The sequence below is a fragment of the Scardinius erythrophthalmus genome, assembly GCF_964197995.2.
Source record: "Scardinius erythrophthalmus genome assembly, chromosome: 3".
In the NCBI taxonomy this organism is placed as follows: domain Eukaryota; kingdom Metazoa; phylum Chordata; class Actinopteri; order Cypriniformes; family Leuciscidae; genus Scardinius; species Scardinius erythrophthalmus.
In genome coordinates this window covers 47,720,185-47,742,071 of record NC_138223.1, presented here as the reverse complement: position 1 = coordinate 47,742,071, position 21,887 = coordinate 47,720,185, and the positions used below count along the sequence as shown (strand labels likewise).

General features: G+C 35.7%; 1 protein-coding gene across 1 annotated transcript in view; it reads right to left on the bottom strand.

Moving 5' to 3' along the window:
• Positions 1–21,887, bottom strand: part of LOC308688226 (complement C3-like) — a 91,256-nt gene that overhangs the window by 41,375 nt on the left and 27,994 nt on the right. Inside the window, exons 14-25 of the mRNA XM_081361157.1 lie at positions 21,682–21,834; positions 21,483–21,612; positions 21,159–21,203; positions 20,625–20,724; positions 20,375–20,463; positions 20,128–20,267; positions 19,704–19,910; positions 19,362–19,422; positions 19,011–19,094; positions 12,993–13,196; positions 12,721–12,796; positions 12,423–12,582 (exon numbers count right to left, since the gene is read on the bottom strand). Of these exons, the coding sequence (XP_081217283.1) occupies positions 12,423–12,582; positions 12,721–12,796; positions 12,993–13,196; positions 19,011–19,094; positions 19,362–19,422; positions 19,704–19,910; positions 20,128–20,267; positions 20,375–20,463; positions 20,625–20,724; positions 21,159–21,203; positions 21,483–21,612; positions 21,682–21,834 (1,449 nt within the window). The remainder of the gene's footprint in view (positions 1–12,422; positions 12,583–12,720; positions 12,797–12,992; positions 13,197–19,010; positions 19,095–19,361; positions 19,423–19,703; positions 19,911–20,127; positions 20,268–20,374; positions 20,464–20,624; positions 20,725–21,158; positions 21,204–21,482; positions 21,613–21,681; positions 21,835–21,887) is intronic.

Below are 21,887 nucleotides of genomic sequence, written 5' to 3'. Positions count from 1 at the left end.
CTATTGTTTTCGTAAGGATTATTATTTTTTTATTCTATCTCCACTTTTGGTCGAAATTGAGTTTTTGACATAATCTTATCCATTAGGTGTTTATTAATGCCTGTGTGGTGTTATTTTTGTAAAAAAAAATATTTTGTTAGTAGTTATTAATAAAATAAAAAGGTTCCATCTCACAAAACATAAACCGAGTTGGGATTATAAGGTTCTATCTCCAGTAGATTCAATATCCAATCAAAACCCTGAATGAACACGGACGGACCAATCAAAACCCACCTCTTAGCTCTGTAGCCTGGACACAGAGCTAAGGGCTGGACATTTGAAGCCGGCGGAATATGGCATTTCCATCTTTCTATCTTTTTTTTTATAACGAATCAATCGTTCTTTCTCTCTCTCTCTCTCTCTCTCTCTCTCTCTCTCTCTCTCTCTCTCTCTCTCTCTCTCTCTATCTATCTATCTATCTATCTATCTATCTTCCAACCTTTTATATCTATCTATTTATCTATCTATCTTCAAACTGTTTCTATCTATCTATCTATCTATCTATCTATCTATCTATCTATCTATCTATCTATCTATCTATCTATCTATCTATCTATCTATCTATCTATCTATCTATCTATCTATCTATCTATCTATCTATCTTCAAACTGTTTCTGTCTATTTATCTATTTATCTATCTATCTATCTATCTATCTATCTTTCTTATATATCTTTATTTCTAACTAATCCATCTTTCTTTCTTTCTTTCTTTCTTTCTTTCTTTCTTTCTTTCTTTCTTTCTAACTAATCCTTCTGTCTTTCTAACTAATCTATCTTTCTTTCTAACTAATCCATCTTTCTTTCTTTCTAACTAATCTATCTTTCTAATATATCTTTATTTCTAACTAATCCATCTTTCTTTCTTTCTTTCTTTCTTTCTTACTAATCCATCTTTCTTTCTCTTTCTTTCTTTCTCTTTCCTTCTTTTTCTTTCTTTCTTTCTTTCTTTCTTTCTAACTAATCCATCTTTCTTTCTTTCTTTCTTTCTCTTTCTTTCTTTCTTTATTTATTTCTAACTAATCCATCTTTTTTTCTTTCTAATCTATCTTTCTTTCTTTCTTTCTAACTAATCAATCTTTCTTTCTTTCTTTCTAACTAATCCATCTTTCTTTCTTTCTAATCTATCTTTCTTTCTTTCTTTCTAACTAATCCATCTTTCTTTCTTTCTTTCTAACTAATCTTTCTTTCTAACTAATCCATCTTTCTTTCTTTCTAACTAATCTATCTTTCTTTCTTTCTAATATATCTTTCTTTCTTTCTTTCTTTCTTTCTTTCTACCTAATCCATCTTTCTTTCTTTCATTCTCTTTCTTTCTTTCTTTCTTTCTTTCTTTCTTTCTTTCTTTCTTTCTTTCTTTCTTTCTTTCTTTCTTTCTTTCTTTCTAACTAATCTATCTTTCTTTCTAACTAATCCATCTTTCTTTTTAACTAATCCATCTTTCTTTCTAACTAATCCATCTTTCTTTCTTTCTTTCTTTCTTTCTTTCTTTCTTTCTTTCTTTCTTTCTTTCTAACTAATCCATCTTTCTATCTTTCTAACTAATTTATCTTTCTTTCTTTCTTTCTAATATATCTTTATTTCTAACTAATCCATCTTTCTTTCTTTCTTTCTTTTCTTTCTAACTAATCCATCTTTCTTTCTAATCTATCTTTCTTTCTAACTAATCCATCTTTATTTATTTATTTCTTTCTAACTAATCCATCTTTCTTTCTTTCAAACTAATCTTTCTTTCTTTCTAACTAATCCATCTTTCTTTCTTTCTAACCCACCCAACATGTTTATCTCACAGTGATCTCTCCATATGACCACAATGTGAGTTCACAGTGAGCTAAAAGTGTAACCGCACTGTGCACTCACTGTGTGCTCATATTATGGACACTAGGGCTGGGCGATTTAAATCGCGATATTGTTATGCGCATCTCGTCAGTAAAGCCGGTTCCTTGATTAGTAGTAAATCACCATCACCTGCTTTCAGATGAAGCGGCATTTAGGGCTGAGGAGATAATTAAGTGATTAATTTAGTGATGATTGAGCATTATTGAAGACACCTGATGTTAACAAGCAGAATCACTGAAGAAGAAAATCACAAATTGTAAGTTACCATTATGGTGATGGGTGTTTGCTTTAGTTGGGCTCTAGACCATTATATGTTTACTTTAATATTTACTGTTGTTTGTCTGCTGTTATTGATTTATAACAGTTACATGAACAAAGTAAAATGTTATGTTATAGTGTTGGTTATGTTTTGACATAATCATGCTGTGATCTGAAAAAGGAAACTTATTGAGATAGTTTGGTTTAACTTGTTAACAGCAGTTTAGTGATTCTTCAGCCTATGATATCAATACTTTACTTATAATTCAAAATATTTAATAAACATTATTCTGATCAATAGACATTCAGATAAATTCATTTAAAACACAGACATCAATAATCAGCCTGTGAATCTCAACAATGGTGACAATAATAAAGCATTTTGCAGTGGCTGCCACCAATCACAACTCATTAATGGCTCCCATCATGCATTGCGGTATGAATAAATTATGATCTGAATTGTCTATGTAATTTACTTTTCCTAATTGAATATTCTGCTCCTCACCATTGTTGAGATGCATAGACTGAATCTTGACATCTGTGTGTGCCTAAAAGAATGATTTTTTTTTTTTTCAACTTTTAAGAAATCCTTTATATTATATAAAAAAAATTCTGGCCATTTATGCAGATTCACTAACCAACAACATAAATCGAAGTCAGAAAGAAGGATTTTAATGAGTTCAGTGATCAAGTTCAAATGATGATTGTCATAACATAATCAACATCATCAGATCACTTTATTCTTTGTTCAACTGGTGATTATAATTCAGAAACAACAGCCAAACAAAATCTAAAGTTAATAATATATGGGCCTAGAGCCCAACTACAGCAAACACTGACCTCTACAATGGTGACCAAACTCTTCAAACAAACTTCAACATGTAAACCTCTTAAACATAATTTCTAAACATCGAAACTTCCCGCTATAACTGTCTAAGAATGTTAGGGGGGATAATGTTCTATCAATGTCATCACTAAACATGTTTGAAATGTTTATAGAGAGTGTTATCCTACCTTTTAGGAGAACATTCTGGTTACAAAAATAAAATTAACTACAGAAAATATTACAAGAACATAACATAATGCTCTCAAAACATTCATAGAACAATAACATTTCTAGCTGGGATGAGCTCATATTGTGGTCATAGTTTGAGCACACAGTGAGAGCGCTGTGAGGTTACACTTTTAGATCACTGTGAACTCAGATTGCAGACGGTGTGACCACATGGTGACATCACTCTGAGATCATAGTGTTGACTGGGAACTAATCTATCTTTCTTTCTTTCTTTCTTTCTTTCTTTCTTTCTTTCTTTCTTTCTTTCTTTCTTTCTTTCTTTCTTTCTTTCTAATATATCTTTCTTTCTTTCTACCTAATCCATCTTTCTTTCTTTCTTTCTTTCTTTCTTTCTTTCTTTCTTTCTAACTAATTCATCTTTCTATCTTTCTAACTAATCTATCTTTCTTTCTAAATAATCCATCTTTCATTTTTTAAAGTGTTTCAGTGCACAGAGGGGGTGGGGGTGGAAAGGGATGAAAACATAACTTTCATGATGTTACACAATATTTTGTATGTTTTAATCTACTAAATGAACCGTTTTTAATGTATGTAAGATGCTTCCTAAATGTTTTTACAGTACAGAGGAGTGGGGTGTAGTATGTGAAGAAAACATTTTTTGTTTAGCTGTAATTTTTCCAGGTCCATGTTCTTTGAAAATAAAAATAACATTTATTTCTTACAAACTTTCTTGGCTTTGATGTATACTATACTATATTATATATTATATTATATACTACAAGCTGTGTGCTTGTATTATAAATATATAAATTGATTAAAATCAATGGTTATATACATTTATTCTTTGAAATGTGGGGTTTTATTTGTAAAAGTGGAGATAGAACCTTATAATTCCAAACAGAATCAGAACTCTCAGAATTATAAGGTTCTATCTCCATTTGGGCCATCTTAAAAAATCCCATTTCCAAATGTGCCAGGATTTTGATATTCTATCCTCAAAGTACCTGTAGGGTGATGGTCTTGTTGAGCTATAATAGTAGATTATACTACATAACAGTTTTGCCAGCTGGGATGTAAAAACTTTGATGCTCAATATCTCAGAACTACCCTAAACGGAGATAGAACCTTATAATTCTAAGCTCACGATATATCAAACACGCTTGCATGTAATAATATGAAACTCAGTACACATATAGATCTCATCGGGCCGCACAACTTTCGTGCTCTAAGTTTTACAAAAGCCCAACAGGAAGTCGGTTATTATTAGGGATGTCCCGATCCGATCACGTGATCGGAAATCGGGCCCGATCACGTGGTTTCAGACTCGATCGGAATCGGACGTTACCTCCCGATCAGGACTCGGATATATATATGTATATATATTCTCATTATTTTTTAACACATCTATAGTTATGGGGTGGCACAGAGTTACGCCGGTTTCACACTGCACGCGTTAGCAGAGCGTAAGCAGCGCACGAGCAGTGCATATGGTGAGCAGGAGCAGGACACGCGCGTTTTGCTTTCACACTGGCAGCGTTTGTCACGCGCGGCTGAACCGCGGATAAGTTGGCATTGCTTTATTTCGTTTTCAAATACATTTAAGAGAAAAGAATTGTCAAGAAGCTTATTTTATTAATAATTTCATTTATATAACTTTTGGTTCATCTTTGTTTTTATTGTTCTAGCAACAAGTTTGTTTTTGGACAGTTGTTTTCTTTTTAAATTGCTGTTGGTCATTTGATCGACTGTTTAAAACACAATAGATATCATCAATGCACTTTTTGGATAAAACTGCGGTGTATTTTGGCCATGATCAATGCATTTTCACTTTAATTCAGCGTAAGCGGCACAGCAAAAATAGACTCGGCGCCGAAACGATCGTGGCACTGCTGCTTCTGCTCCGCCTCTGCGTGCGGTGTGAATGCTCTAGTCTAATCTGTTAACATGGGCGCCGAAAAAAATACGCGCGTGAAACCGGCGAGTGCAGTTCCTAAAAGCACATTACTGGCTTTGCAAACACTGTGGCACTTTTATTTTTTTATTTGTTTACATGCCTGCTGGGTATTTTAAGTTGAGGTGCTATTTGTTTATATATTAGACTTTTTTTATATTTACTGTCCAAAAGTGAAGAATTTATGTTATTTATTACTTGATTGTTCAAGCTACCTCACAGAAGTGCTCTGTTTGTTTACAGAGTAGTTGAATGTTAAAATAAGGTGAATTAAATAAAAAATAAGAAACATCCTGGATCTGTTTTTCGCTCTTCTTTATTCATTTTTTTTTTATGTATTATAGAAGTATCGGATCGGGACTCGGTATCGGTAGATACTCAAAATCAAATGACTCGGACTCGGACTCGAGGGCAAAAAAACCTGATCGGGACATCCCTAGTTATTATACATTGTTTGGAAAACGCATACAATGGAATGTGAAATACTCCTCCTAGGGAATTCATCCGATCGCCGCCAAACTCGGTGTGAATGAAATCAAGACATTGAGGATGAATTCTTGCGAACAGATTTTTGATATCTCGAACGGTTTGGCCGTGGCGAGGAAACGAATTTATGGCGAATAATGGGACACAGGAAGTGTGTTATAACTTCTGCATACATTATCTGATCTTGCTGAAACTTCAGCAGTGTGTTAGTTGTAAGAGGCCGATCACATGGATGTGACCTTTGTGAGTCAAAGTTATAGTGCCACCAACTGGCAACAGGAAGTGTGTCACTTTCAAAATGCTTTGAAATCACTTTCTTATTTTTACCCGATTTGCTTCAAACTTTATGTGTATAATGTAAACACAGGGCAGATGTAGACCAGTGAAAGGATTATTGATATCTTAGATACTGTTGCAGTGGCAACGCATCAAACTTTAATATTCTTTTCGGATGCTTTTGAGACTCTTCACATGCTTGAAAATGCATGAAACTCGACAGACACATCACATTTATTATACAGTAGACATGTGCAAAGTTTCAGAAACGGGCGTGGTGGAATGGCTCAGTAGCGCCACCTTTAGTCAAAAATGGGGGCTTAGTTTTTCCTAGAATCACAAAACTTGGTAGGTGTATTGTTCTCATCAAGCAGGACAACTTTCTAATTTACAGTCATAACCTCAGACCCACAGGAAGTCAGATATTTTGGTTTGAATGTGGATTTTCTGGAGAATTTTCTCTCTCTGTGTGTGTGTGTGTGTGTGTGGGGGGGGGGGTCTATTCCATTTAATCTTTGTTTTTCAAGGTTTCAGGGGCTTTTGGGGCCCTTAACGTGCTCAAAAACTCTTGAAACTTTCCACACAGGTCAGAACCCACGGTCATCAGAGCCGGGCTGAAGCTGGTACCCGGGCGTGGCAGGGGGGCTCAACAGCGCCCCCTTGGACACGGTCTGAAAACTTGGTCCATATATCAAACACGCTTGCATGAATTAATATGAAACTCGGTACACATATAGATCTCATCGGGCCGAACAACTTCCGCACTCTAAGTTATTAGCTCCGCCCAACAGGAAGTCGGCTATTATGGGTTGTTTGAAAAACGCATGCTGTGGAATTTAATGTACTCATCCTAGAGAATTCATCCAATCGCCTCCAAACTCGGTCACCATGAAGTCAAGACATTGAGGATGATAAATTCCGGACGGATTTTTGATATCTCGAACGGTTTGGCCGTGGCGAGGAAACAATGGCGAGAAAAGATAAAAACGAAGTGTTATAACTTCTGCATACGTTAACTGATCTTGATGAAACTTCAGCAGTGTGTTCGTGGTAAGAGGTTGATCACATGTATGTAACTATTGTGAGTCAAAGTTATAGCGCCACCAACTGGCATATATACAGATGTTGCAGGCAGCAGAACGTTCTCCACGGCGTCTCCAGACTCTGTCATGTCTGTCACATGTGCTCAGTGTGAACCTGCTTTCATCTGTGAAGAGCACAGTGGCGAATTTGCCAATCCTGGTGTTCTATGGCAAATGCCAAGCGTCCTGCACGGTGTTGGGCTGTAAGCACAACCCCCACCTGTGGATGTTGGGCCCTCACCCAGTCAACACTACCCACTAAGCAAAATGATGTCCGAAAGACGTCTTTTCAACGTCTTTGTCACAAAAATCGGACGTTGAAAAGACGTCCACTGAGGGTCTAGAATGAAAGTTGATATGACGTCTTTTTTCGACGTGTTCTGCACGTCCGATATAGACGTTCATCGAACCTTCGTACAAGGTTAAAACTAGTTCAGATGTGGGCATTGTGGACATATTTCAACATCATTTATTGTCTTATTTAGACATAATTACTTTGACTATTTCTGTCAGATGATCTTAGTGAGAATAAACAGAGGTTTAGATATTGATATTTATTTCATTTGAAGTGTCACCATTGTGGTGATCAGTGTTTGCTTTAGTTGGGCTCTTGGTCCCCTTTCTTTATACTTTAATTTTCCTTTGACTGCTGTAACAGTGTGTTTGTGTAACACATTTGTTGTGGCAGAGGATGCCTATAAAAAGTTTGAGTGTTATCAGCTCAATGTTGATGATGACATAATCATCACAAAATGGACATCTAATATTGTTTAAAGTTTTGTGTTTATGTTTGGGATTAATAACCACCATCCTTGTGGAACTGCAATATTGGTGCCAAAAGCATTAAAATGATCACTTATTTGAAGGTGGATAAAAATCATGTGCACATGTTTTGAGCAAGAGTATCATATAGTCACACACAGACATCAAGATTTTGGATATGAATCACAACAACGGTGACAAAAAAAAAAAAAGCTTCATCCTGCAATGCATGATGGGTAGCTTTCATAGTACAAAACTCATTCTTGATTCTCAAGCTTTTTTGTTTTGATTGTCACCGTTGTTGTGATTCATATCCAAAATCTTGATGTCTGTGTGTGACTATATGATACTCTTGCTCAAAACATGTGCACATGATTTTTATCCACCTTCAAATAAGTGATAATTTTAATGCTTTTGGCACCAATATTGCAGTTCCACAAGGATGGTGGTTTTTAATCCCAAATATAAACACAAAACTTTAAACAATATTAGATGCCCATTTGTGATGATTATGTTGTCATCAACATTGAGCTGATAACACTCAAACTTTTTCTAGGCTTTCTCTGCCACAACAATTGTGTTACACAAACACACTGTTACAGCAGTCAAAGGAAAATTAAAGTATAAAGCAAGGGGACCAAGAGCCCAACTAAAGCAAACATTGATCACCACAATGGTGACACTTCAAATGAAATAAATATCAACATATAAACCTCTGTTTATTCTCACTAAGATCATCTGACAGCAATAGTCAAAGTAATTATGTCTAAATGAGACCATAAATGATGTTGAAATATGTCCACAATGCCCACATATGAACTAGTGTTTAACCTTGTACGAAGGTTCGATGAACGTCTATATCGGACGTGCAGAACACGTCAAAAAAAGACGTCATATCAACTTTCATTCTAGACCCTCAGTGGACGTCTTTTCAACGTCCGATTTTTGTGACAAAGACGTTGAAAAGACGGCTTTCGGACATCATTTTGCTTAGTGGGTATGATCTCACAGTGATGTCACCATGTGGTCACAACGTCAGCAATCTGAGTTCACACTCACAGTGATCTAAAAGTGTAACCGCACAGCGCTCTCACTGTGTGCTCAAACTATGACCACAATATGAGCTCATCCCAGCTAGAAATGTTATTGTTCTATGAATGTTTTGAGAGCATTATGTTATGTTCTTGTAATATTTTCTGTAGCTAATTTTATTTTTGTAACCAGAATGTTCTCCTAAAAGGTAGGATAACACTCTCTATAAACATTTCAAACATGTTTAGTGATGACATTGATAGAACATTATCCCCCCTAACATTCTTAGACAGTTATAGCGGGAAGTTTCGATGTTTAGAAATTATGAAAATCACAAATTGTAAGTTACCGTTATGACGATCAATGGTTGCTTTAGTTGGACTCTTGACCCATTTATTATTAACTTTAGATTTTGTTTGTCTGTTGTTTCTGAATTATAATCACCAGTTGAACAAAGAAAAAAAGTGATCTGATGGTGTTGGTTATGTTATGACAATCATCATTTGAACTTGATCACTGAACTCATTAAAATCCTTCTTTCTGACTTCGATTTATATTGTTGGTTAGTGAATCTGCATAAATGCCCAGAATTTTTGATATAATATAAAGGATTTCTTAAAAGTTGTTAAAAAAAAATCATTCTTTTAGGCACACACAGATGTCAAGATTCAGTCTATGCATCTCAACAATGGTGAGGAGCAGAATATTCAATGAGGAAAAGTAAATTACATAGACAATTCAGATCATAATTTATTCATACCGCAATGCATGATGGGAGCCATTAATGAGTTGTGATTGGTGGCAGCCACTGCAACATGCTTTATTATTGTCACCATTGTTGAGATTCACAGGCATATTATTGATGTCTGTGTTTTAAATGAATTTATCTGAATGTCTTTTGATCAGAACAATGTTTATTAAATATTTAGAATTATAAGTAAAGTACTGATAATCATAGGCTGAAGAATCACTAAACTGCTGCTAACAAGTTAAACTAAACTACCTCATTAAGTTTCCTTTTTCAGATCACAGCATGATTATGTCAAAACATAACCAGCACTATAAGATAACATTTTACTTTGTTCATTTAACTGTTATAAATCAATAACAGCAGACAAACAACAGTAAATATTAAAGTAAACATATAATGTTCTAGAGCCCAACTAAAGCAAACACCCATCACCTTAATGGTAACTTACAATTTGTGTCCATCCATGTCCAATTACATTTCTAGCTGGGGTGACTCACATCGTGTCCATAATATGAGCACACAGTGAGTGCACAGTGCGGTTACACTTTTAGCTCACTGTGAACTCACATTGTGGTCATATGGAGAGATCACTGTGAGATCAACATGTTGACTGGGCATACCACCCTCATGGAGTCTGTTTCTGACCGTTTGAGCAGACACATGCACATTTTTGGCCTGCTGGAGCACATTTTGCAGGGCTCTGGCAGTGCTCCTCCTGCTCCTCCTTGCATAAAGGCGGAAGTAGCGGTCCTGCTGCTGGGTTGTTGCCCTCCTACGGCCTCCTCCACGTCTCCTGATGTACTGGCCTGTCTCCTGGTAGCGCCTCCATGCTCTGGACACTACGCTGACAGACACAGCAAACCTTCTTGCCACAGCTCGCATTGATGTGCCATTCTGGATGAGCTGCACTACCTGAGCCACTTGTGTGGGTTGTAGACTCCGTCTCATGCTATCACTAGAGTGAAAGCACCGCCAACATTCAATTCCTTTATTGGGGGTGTCTTGCTAATTGCCTATAACTTCCACCTATTGTCTATTCCATTCGCACAACAGCATGTGAAATTGATTGTCAATCAGTGTTGCTTCCTAAGTGGACAGTTTGATTTCACAGAAGTGTGATTGACTTGGAGTTACATTGTGTTGTTTAAGTGTTCCCTTTATTTTTTTGAGCAGTGTATATACTTTTTTTAGGCACACACACACACACACACACACATCAAGATTTTGCGTATGAATCTCAGCAATGGTGACAAACAGATCACCTCTGATCATAAGCTCATTATTTATTCATGCAGCAATGCATGATGGGAGCCATGAATGAGTTTTGATTGGTGGAACCCAGAATGCACTGCAACATGCTTTATAAATGTCACCATTGTTGAGATTCACAGGCTGATTATTGATGTCTGTTTGTCTCTTTTTTGTATAAGAGAAACTTTTTGGAAATTATTTTTGTTTACATTGTAAAAGCTACAAATATTCTGTCGTACAAGGACAGTGCTGCTATAATTAATATAGTTAATCTAACTAAATTGGACTCTATATGAGTTCAGTGATTCAGGTCTAATTCTTGTGAAATAATGATTATGTTAAAACACAACCAACACCATCAGATCACTTTTTCTATTTGTTCATCTGGCTGTTATAACTCATGTACAGCGCACCAAATGAAACTTAAAGTTAATGATTTAAGGGTCAAGAGCCCAACTAAAACACACACTGATCTCCACAATGGTGACTTTAATTATGGTTTTCTCCTTCAGTGATTCTGCTTGTTAACACCAGGTGTCTTCAATGTTGGCAATAAAAGATATTTAGTAAATTTTACTCATTTTAAATGGTTAACTTTTAAGGAATTAATTTGATTAATTATTACTCAATTATAATTTGTTCAATTTAATTACTTTTGCAATTAATTACTAATTGAAATAGCCAGAGTAAAGATTACAAGCACTTTCTGTGTGGAAAAAGTTGGCTAGCTTTTTTTAAGTAAATGTCACTCAACATTTTTTTCAGTGTATATATATATATATATATATATATATATATATATATATATATATATATATATATAGTATACACAGCAAAATCCCCAGTGTTAAATTAGCACTCCTCAGTGTACATATGTGTCCACACTACACGGTGTTAAAATTAACACTGAAGCAGTGTTGAAGTTAATGCGATAATTAAGTGATTAATTAAGTGATGATTGGACATTATTGGTGACACCTGATGTTAATAAGCAGCAGAATTATTGACGGAAAGAGAAAAAAGAGAAACACAAGAACTACAACTAACTTTGAGTCATTACGCATTGGTGCACTTATTATTACCAGTTTGACTTTATTTCTGTCATACATCTACAAAATTTCTTGAGATTCAACAGAAGTTTAAACGGTAATGCGTGGATGCGTGTCTATATGATCTTGTCGAAAAATGTTCGGTATGATGGCTTCATAAATTCGTTCAGAGTATCACAGCAGTATTGCAAAGTTAACAACTAATATTTAAAGACTTAATCAGATATTAGAGTTCAGGTGGTATGAATAAATCAGGCCACTGCACTATAAAATACCTAACATCATCTGATCTGACCTCATCCGGAATGCAGAAATTTGACAGTTTTTACGTTCTTTTTTTAAAGTTTTTGATCGTAATAATAAAAAAAATAGCTGTAAAATAAGTGTTTTTTCTATAAAACATTTAAGGAAAATTTCTGTTTCAGTTTTTTCCACGTTATTTCAATTAGGATATTTTATGGATATTGTTTGGCAGCCATAGCTGACAGTTTTTATAGTGAGTATTTCGCAGAGGTGGAAAGTCCAGGTTCAGAAAGTAAAAGTCCTCCTTTACTATTAGAAATAAATACCTGGTTCTGGATTATTATTATCTTTTCTGAACACAGGTGAACACAAACAGACCACATCAACTTACCACCATCTCTCCATGAATTACAGGTGAATCCTCTTTAAAGGAGCCATCTGCCAGTTGTTTGTGGAGAACCAGCCACTTGAGGGTGCTGCAGATCACATTTTCATCTATAGCAATTAAGTTATTGGCCATGGTGAAGACTTTAGCAACATATGCTGTCAGCCTTAAAATCAGACAAACAGAAAGATATAAATAAATCAAATAAAAAAAAAATAATAATAATTTTTTACTATTAAAACAATGTTAATAGAATATGTAAGACAAGCAAAATCAGGCATGAAACGAAACAAACCGACTTTACCATGTGCTGCTCGGCCTGTTAGCGAAGATAGCGTAAGATCCATCTGATTTACGGTAACCCAGCTGCCGTTGATAACCTTCATACAAACAAGATAAAGAAAGAAAATGTATTTATTACATATATTTTCTGCATTTTTCATGGAGCATCTTTGAGTGTGCTTTTCGCTTTCTTTAGGAGTGAATTCAGGTTGATTGGGACACATTTTCCTAGTCATCTTAATGGCAAAATGTGTCCCAATCAACCTGAATTGACCTTATATTTGTCCTGCTGACCTGTGTAGATCTGTTTAATGGCTTCATTACGGCGGTCTATTCCAACACTCTCCCACTGATTGGTGCTGTCCAGATAATGAGTGGCAATGACAGGTAAAGTCATTCTGATCATGACATCCTCTCCAGAACCAACGGGCTGGACAATAAGGCGACCCATGAAGTCTCCACTGATGGCCTGCTCGACTGTCTGAGAGATCTCTTCACCTGGAAGAAGGAAAGAGCAGGATGAGAATTCAGCTTCTTATTATTTGTGTCAGGATGGAATATCTATGCAACATTTTGACAGTTACATTTTGGTTTTGTATCTGCACAGATTCAGATTCTTAAAGTTTAACACAGCGTTTTTGAGCATTTTCCCCTAAAATAGAAAACGTTTTAATTCTAGCTTCATGCATTCTTTTTTATACACATTTGAATGAGGGTACCCACCCAACATGTTTATCTCACAGTGATCTCTCCATATGACCACAATGTGAGTTCACAGTGAGCTAAAAGTGTAACCGCACTGTGCACTCACTGTGTGCTCATATTATGGACACTAGGGCTGGGCGATTTAAATCGCGATATTGTTATGCGCATCTCGTCAGTAAAGCCGGTTCCTTGATTAGTAGTAAATCACCATCACCTGCTTTCAGATGAAGCGGCATTTAGGGCTGAGGAGATAATTAAGTGATTAATTTAGTGATGATTGAGCATTATTGAAGACACCTGATGTTAACAAGCAGAATCACTGAAGAAGAAAATCACAAATTGTAAGTTACCATTATGGTGATGGGTGTTTGCTTTAGTTGGGCTCTAGACCATTATATGTTTACTTTAATATTTACTGTTGTTTGTCTGCTGTTATTGATTTATAACAGTTACATGAACAAAGTAAAATGTTATGTTATAGTGTTGGTTATGTTTTGACATAATCATGCTGTGATCTGAAAAAGGAAACTTATTGAGATAGTTTGGTTTAACTTGTTAGCAGCAGTTTAGTGATTCTTCAGCCTATGATATCAATACTTTACTTATAATTCAAAATATTTAATAAACATTATTCTGATAAATAGACATTCAGATAAATTAATTTAAAACACAGACATCAATAATCAGCCTGTGAATCTCAACAATGGTGACAATAATAAAGCATTTTGCAGTGGCTGCCACCAATCACAACTCATTAATGGCTCCCATCATGCATTGCGGTATGAATAAATTATGATCTGAATTGTCTATGTAATTTACTTTTCCTAATTGAATATTCTGCTCCTCACCATTGTTGAGATGCATAGACTGAATCTTGACATCTGTGTGTGCCTAAAAGAATGATTTTTTTTTTTTTTTCAACTTTTAAGAAATCCTTTATATTATATAAAAAAAATTCTGGCCATTTATGCAGATTCACTAACCAACAACATAAATCGAAGTCAGAAAGAAGGATTTTAATGAGTTCAGTGATCAAGTTCAAATGATGATTGTCATAACATAATCAACATCATCAGATCACTTTATTCTTTGTTCAACTGGTGATTATAATTCAGAAACAACAGCCAAACAAAATCTAAAGTTAATAATATATGGGCATAGAGCCCAACTACAGCAAACACTGACCTCTACAATGGTGACCAAACTCTTCAAACAAACTTCAACATGTAAACCTCTTAAACATAATTTCTAAACATCGAAACTTCCCGCTATAACTGTCTAAGAATGTTAGGGGGGATAATGTTCTATCAATGTCATCACTAAACATGTTTGAAATGTTTATAGAGAGTGTTATCCTACCTTTTAGGAGAACATTCTGGTTACAAAAATAAAATTAACTACAGAAAATATTACAAGAACATAACATAATGCTCTCAAAACATTCATAGAACAATAACATTTCTAGCTGGGATGAGCTCATATTGTGGTCATAGTTTGAGCACACAGTGAGAGCGCTGTGAGGTTACACTTTTAGATCACTGTGAACTCAGATTGCAGACGGTGTGACCACATGGTGACATCACTCTGAGATCATAGTGTTGACTGGGTAAGTTGTTGTTGTTTTTTGTCAAAGACTACATCCAGATTGGATTCAGTACAATGATCAAAACACAGATGGAGTAGATCGAGTCCATCAACACCCCTAAAGCTTCACAGTCCTGTAGCTCATCCTGGGTCGACATTTCATTCAGTAAGATTAGGCAGTTTTGATTTATATGCTATTTCATGTTGATGATCATATTATTTTAAATATGCACATGATATGAGATTGCATGTTTCTGCATCTTTCTTGGATGTGTTTTGATCTGGAGATTCTGTACTCTTTCAGAAGATGTGTAATAGCCCTACTGTATAAAAGTGAAAACACGGAAAGCTGGAAAATTCACCCTTCACAGGGAGTTTGATTGACAGGCGATCTGCTTGAGAACCAGTTTGATGTGTGTGGGCCAGACATGACCCACACTGTTAACCCTTGCTGTAAAAAAAGGCCAAATTCTGACAATATCATACCATTTTCCATTAAAACAGTAATATACCATAGAAAACAAAACTAGCCTACAGGAATATACTGTGAATTAACATTGCTCAAAATCGACACTCAGAGGCTGTTTTCACAATCACACCCTATACCCTCATTCACTATTCCCTACATTAGTTCACTAATATAGTCCACTTGAATGAAAAGAAGTGAGTGAATTGAGAAACTGATAAGCAGAATCACTGAAGGACAGAGAAACAAGAACAGATAAAAGAGAAACACAAAAACTACAATTGACTTCCAGCAACACTGAGTGTGAAACCAGTTTACGATTATTTCTTTCATAATTCATACATGTACAAAAGTTCTTGTTGAGAATTAACAGAGATATAGTTAATAATAAAATTTGTTGTCACCATGATGGAGATCAGTATTTGCTTTAGTTGGTCACTTGTCCCTTGACTTCTTAACATACATCTCTCTCTGACTGCTGTAACAGTGAGTTTATAAAACACATTTGTTATGGCAAGAAAGAGCCAAGAGGAAGATGATCAGGTGTTTTTGGATTTTGTGATGAAGTTACAATCATCCTGGACATGTCTGATTCTCTGATCTTTCCTGTATAAATTATTTGAATTTATGGGTACTTCATATTTAGCATGTATCTGTCAATCTATAACATGAAATCAATATTCAGCTCTTGCATTAAAATTTTTTGAACTCCTGCTTGACACAGACATCAACAATCAGCACATGAATCTCAACAATGGTGACAATCAAAAGTTTCATGTAGCAATGCATGCTGGGTTCCAGGATAATATAAAACTCCCAGCATGCACTGCTGAATAAATAATAATAATAAAAAAAATATTGCCACCATTGTTGAGATTCATGTGCTAATTTGTGATATCTCTGTGTTTCTAAAAGACAGGGTAGCTCTGTTTCTCTGGTTATGCATGATGTGTTGAAAAAAAATGAGGTGTAATTTATTGCTGTGGTTTCACAGTGGTGGTAATGTAATACTTTTAATTGAGGATTAAACTCTGAATGAGTGAGAATGAATTCCTTAGTGAATGAACAGGCAATATGATGATTTTGTCATCATAATCATTATAACCGCAATCGTTCATAAACTGTGTGTGTGCACAAGTGTGACTTGCAACAAAACAGCTCAAGCAGCAAAAGAAAAACTAATGTTTTAGCATCAGCATCCCAACTAAAGCAAGCACTGATCTCTATAATGGTAACTTCAAACCAAACATTTTCAATTAAACATCTTAATAACAACTTCTGTAGATGTATGACAGAAATAAAGTCATACTTGTTAATAATAAGTGTAATAATGTGTAATGGCTGGAAGTCAGTTGTATTTCTTGTGTTTCTCTATTTTCTGTTCTAACAGCAGGTGTTCATCACTAATGCTCAACAATCACTTACATATTCCCTTAATTATCTCACTGCAACACTGTCTCAATTAGGGCTGTGCGATATATATCGTGAGATTGTTATGCGCATCTCGTCAGTAAAGCCGGTTCCTTGATTAGTAGTAAATCACCATCACCTGCTTTCAGATGGAGCGGCATTTACTACAAAGAGCCGTAATTAACTGACAAGCTGAGCCATATCGCATTAATATCGCGGACGTATCGCCAGCGATACTTAATGCGATATGGCTCAGCTTGTCAGTTAACTACGGCTCTTTCACAGCAAAAACTCCAGTGTTAAATTAACACTCCTGGGAGTGTATGAGTCCACACTCAAGAGTGTTTAAGTTAATGAGATAATTAAGTGATTAATTTAGTGATGATTGAACATTATTGAAGACACCTGATGTTAACAAGCAGAATCACTGAAGGAGAAAATCACAAATTGTAAGTTACCATTAAGGTGATGGGTGTTTGCTTTAGTTGGGCTCTAGACCATTATATGTGTACTTTAGATTTTATTTGGCTGCTGTATCTGAGTTATAACTGACAGATAAACAAAGAAAAAAAAGTGATCTGATGGTGTTGGTTTTATTATGACAATCATCATTTGAACTTGATCACTGAACTCATTAAAATCCTTCTTTCTGACTTCGATTTATGTTGTTGGTTAGTGAATCTGCATAAATGCCCAGCATTTTTTATATAATATAAAGGATTTCTTAAAAGTTGCTTTAAAAAAAAAATCATTCTTTTAGGCACACACAGATGTCAAGATTCAGTCTATGCATCTCAACAATGGTGAGGAGCAGAATATTCAATGAGGAAAAGTAAATTACATAGACAATTCAGATCATAATTTATTCATACCGCAATGCATGATGGGAGCCATTAATGAGTTGTGATTGGTGGCAGCCACTGCAACATGCTTTATTATTGTCACCATTGTTGAGATTCACAGGCTGATTATTGATGTCTGTGTTTTAAATGAATTTATCTGAATGTCTTTTGATCAGCACAATGTTTATTAAATATTTAGAATTATAAGTAAAATACTGATAATCATAGGCTGAAGAATCACTAAACTGCAGCTAACAAGTTAAACCAAACTATCTCAATAAGTTTCCTTTTTCAGATCACAGCATGATTATGTCAAAACATAACCAACACTATAAGATAGATAACATTTTACTTTGTTCATTTAACTGTTATAAATCAATAACAGCAGACAAACAACAGTAAATATTAAAGTAAACATATAATGGTCTAGAGCCCAACTAAAGCAAACACCCATCACCTTAATGGTAACTTACAATTTGTGATTTTCTTCTTCAGTGATTCTGCTTGTTAACATCAGGTGTCTTCAATAATGCTCAATCATCACTAAATTAATCACTTAATTATCTCCTCAGCCCTAAATGCCGCTCCATCTGAAAGCAGGTGATGGCGATTTACTACTAATCAAGGAACCGGCTTTACTGACGAGATGCGCATAACAATCTCACGATATATATCGCACAGCCCTAGTCTCAATGTTACTTTTTACTCTTTGTAGTGTGGATTTCCCTGTGGGGTTGAAAGGGTTAACAGTGTAAAATAAAAAGACACACCCACAAAATGTATTTTAACAGTAATAAACTGTAAGTTATAAAACAGGTTGATACTGGCAACACTGTTGCCAGTATTTTACTGTAAAATCTTGTTTGTGGGTCACCATTGTGCAGAAGAGTAGAGCCTGTGCTTCAGTCCAGGAGAAGATCTACAAACATTGATGATTTGCTGCATGTTGCTTTTTTAAAAGGCAGTGATTGTGTAGTTGCTGGTCCAGTGGAAATCTCTTTATTTACAAAAGTTTTGTTGTGGTTTCAAATGAAAGAAGTTCACAGTAATACTTTGCTCACATTATTAATGCATTATAAATCTCAGTTAATACATTTAAATGACAGTTGGTCAATTTAAGGCAGTCGGTTTCTGCAAGTGAAATTAGTTAACTCGAGTTTTAGTGCATTTTACAGTAAAGAACTGCACAATTAACAGTAAATTACTGGCAACAGTGTTGCCAGTATTTTACTGTAAAAAAAAAAACGGTAAGGTCTAACAGTGTAGATGGATGTGGCACATTCATGAAAACACATTTTTCCTCACCAGTAATCGAGATGTAGGTGATAACAGGTGTGTCTGGAACCCGATCCGTTAGTGTTTCAGCTTTAATAACTACAGGTTTTTCCCCTGTTCCATTTGGGATGAGAAACAGAGACAAAGAGGAAGATGGAGGAAGAGTAATGAGTTGGTGAAATTTTGTACACTTTTGGTGAGTAAGAGTAGGAGTAACTACAAAAGTGTAGGAGTTCATTCTGGTCTCTTGATTAACTCAAACTATAATGATATTTAAAAAAGTTTTTTTTTTCACAATTGGCTGAAAGTATAATGTGTGTAATGTTGTATAATGGAAGTATAACACAGTAATGTAATTTTATCATTCATAGTAAATCTCACCATTCTTAACAGGATTGAGCTCCACGTTTGGTCTTTGTAATGGAATCCGCACACCCTCAGACTGAGAGAGAGAGAGAGAGAGAGAGAGAGAGAGAGAGAGAGAGAGAGAGAGAGAGAGAGAGAGAGAGAGAGAGAGAGAGAGAGAGAGAGAGAGAGAGAGAGAGAGAGAGAGAGAGAGAGAGAGAGAGAGAGAGAGAGAGAGAGAGAGAGAGAGAGAGAGAGAGAGAGAGAGAGAGAGAGAGAGAGAGAGAGAGAGAGTTTATCTATTCAAAATATGATAAACATATCGATTATATTAATGAATGACAAAATCAAAATTGACAGAATTCCCATCAGACGTACCACCACCTTCAGGGTCTTTCTCACTCCATCCTCATAATAAGATGATGAGGCTTTCACCTCAATGTCATGATGTCCCAGAGTCATGGGAATAATCACATATGAAACCGCTATGCTGGAGTCTTTGTCAATGTTTACTGTTGTTCTGTATTTGCCTTTCTTACTGGCAAAGCTGCAAACATGTTCTGTCTCCATAAACTCCACACGCACCTGTGAAAACAGGAGAGCGGGACACAAATCTCTTCAATATCTAGAGGAAACTTCCTCCAAAATAAATGCATTTCATCTGAACATGAAATGTGTGATGACAGAGGATATTTCTGATATTTCTATGATTTGACTCCTGCAGAAATAGTTATTATGATGAATATGGTTTTAATGTATAACATAAATTAAAAAATATTTTTTGATAGCAAACCAAATCTACCTTCTGCTTCTTTTGTGAGTAGTTGTGAATAATGGCCTTGATTTCCAGTTGTTCACCACGCACAGCTGAATAAGGGATCTTGAGGTCAATGAAAAATCTATTAAAAACTATAATCTCCTCAGGTTCTGCCACACAGATGCCTTTGAGGAGGAACACAGACACACAGAAGGGTTTAAAGCAGCAGCTCCTGGATGATGATGATGATGTTTTTCAGACCATGTATCCTGTGTTTGCAGCTTCATCTTACCAAGTGTTGGTGACAGACTGACAGCCAAGATCTGCCAGGTAGTAATAGAGTCTTTCCTGTAGATCACTTTATCTGTGACTGGTGCTGGACTGGGATATGAGGAAAATACAAGAAGACTGATGAAGTACTCTTTTAATGGTTGTTTACTATCAGACACACACACACACACACACGCACACAATGTCACCAACGGCTCATGTTGAATGACATTATTTGCTAAGGATGCTCAACTGACGGCTCTCCTACTCACCAATTCTCACATAGATCAATCTCTTGCCAAAGCCAACTCTCAGGGAACTGAGTACGTGACACGATCTCATCAGAGTCTGTATAATATTCATCATCATCATCTGTTGTAACAGATAAAAATGTGACAGAATATACATTTTAGAGCAAAAGGACAAACAATCAAGTCAAGTAAAAATGTATCAGGGTTCGAAAGCCCTGATTGGTGCTAGAGCCCTATCGTATTTGCACTGTTTAATCAATTATTTATTTTCTGAAAGTTTCTCGGGGGGATCCTATACATTTGTGAGAGAAAGCAAAAGCATTATCATATTATTTTTCTTCCCATCTCATATTTTTTTTCCGTAAGGGGCTCTGTAGACATCATAGCTGGATCAATACTAGCATGCTCTGATAATCCTCAAGATTATGTTAACTTTTCCAATACAGTGATCATTCAAGCCACACTGAAAGATAAACAACATATTTAACAGCAGAGATGAACTTTAAAAACATTTTTAATCTTTAAAAGGGTCGAATCATAAGAGCAGATTCTCACCCAGTGATCTCCGTCTTCTCTTTGAAAGGAAGGGACACTCCGGCGCTAGAGGAAATTTAATTAGAATGAAATTAGCATATGGCGCTCTAATGTGTGAGAGGGAATTCACTACAATTGAACTTGGTGCAGTGCTTTTCCAGTGCAGATTATACCAACTTAAATTAATAAACATATAGACACTGAAGACATTCATAAATCTGTAGAAAATTATTTCAATTGTATGTTCATAGAAACTGCCCCTATGGATTCATTGTAGTGAAATATAAAATAAAATATACTGGTCTTTTTATTAAAATTGAAGAAATTACAAATATACATATATACTTGTTCTGGTGTTGGTTCCTCCTGCGGTGTGTGACTCAAACATCAGACCTGCATCACTGAAAACCCCCATACTCTCCCTTCCACCTCCTGCCGTACAGCCGGTGTCATGCTTCTCTATGACGTCCCAGATCTAAAGGTGCAAAGATATCATTTATTAGCTAAACTACAAGCTGTTGAGATGCTGAAGAAGGTCCTTCACCTGAGTCTGAGTGAGTCTGTTCTTGTTAAGGACATGCACAGCCTTGTCAACCACCACCAGCCCAACTCTAGCTCCAGGATCTCCAGTTATCTGCAGCGTGACCTCATCGTCTGTGCCATAGGTTTTCCTCTTGTCCTTCACCTGAAGCTTGAGCTGTTAAAACGAGAGACACTGAATCAGATCTAGTTGATGAGCATTTCAAACAT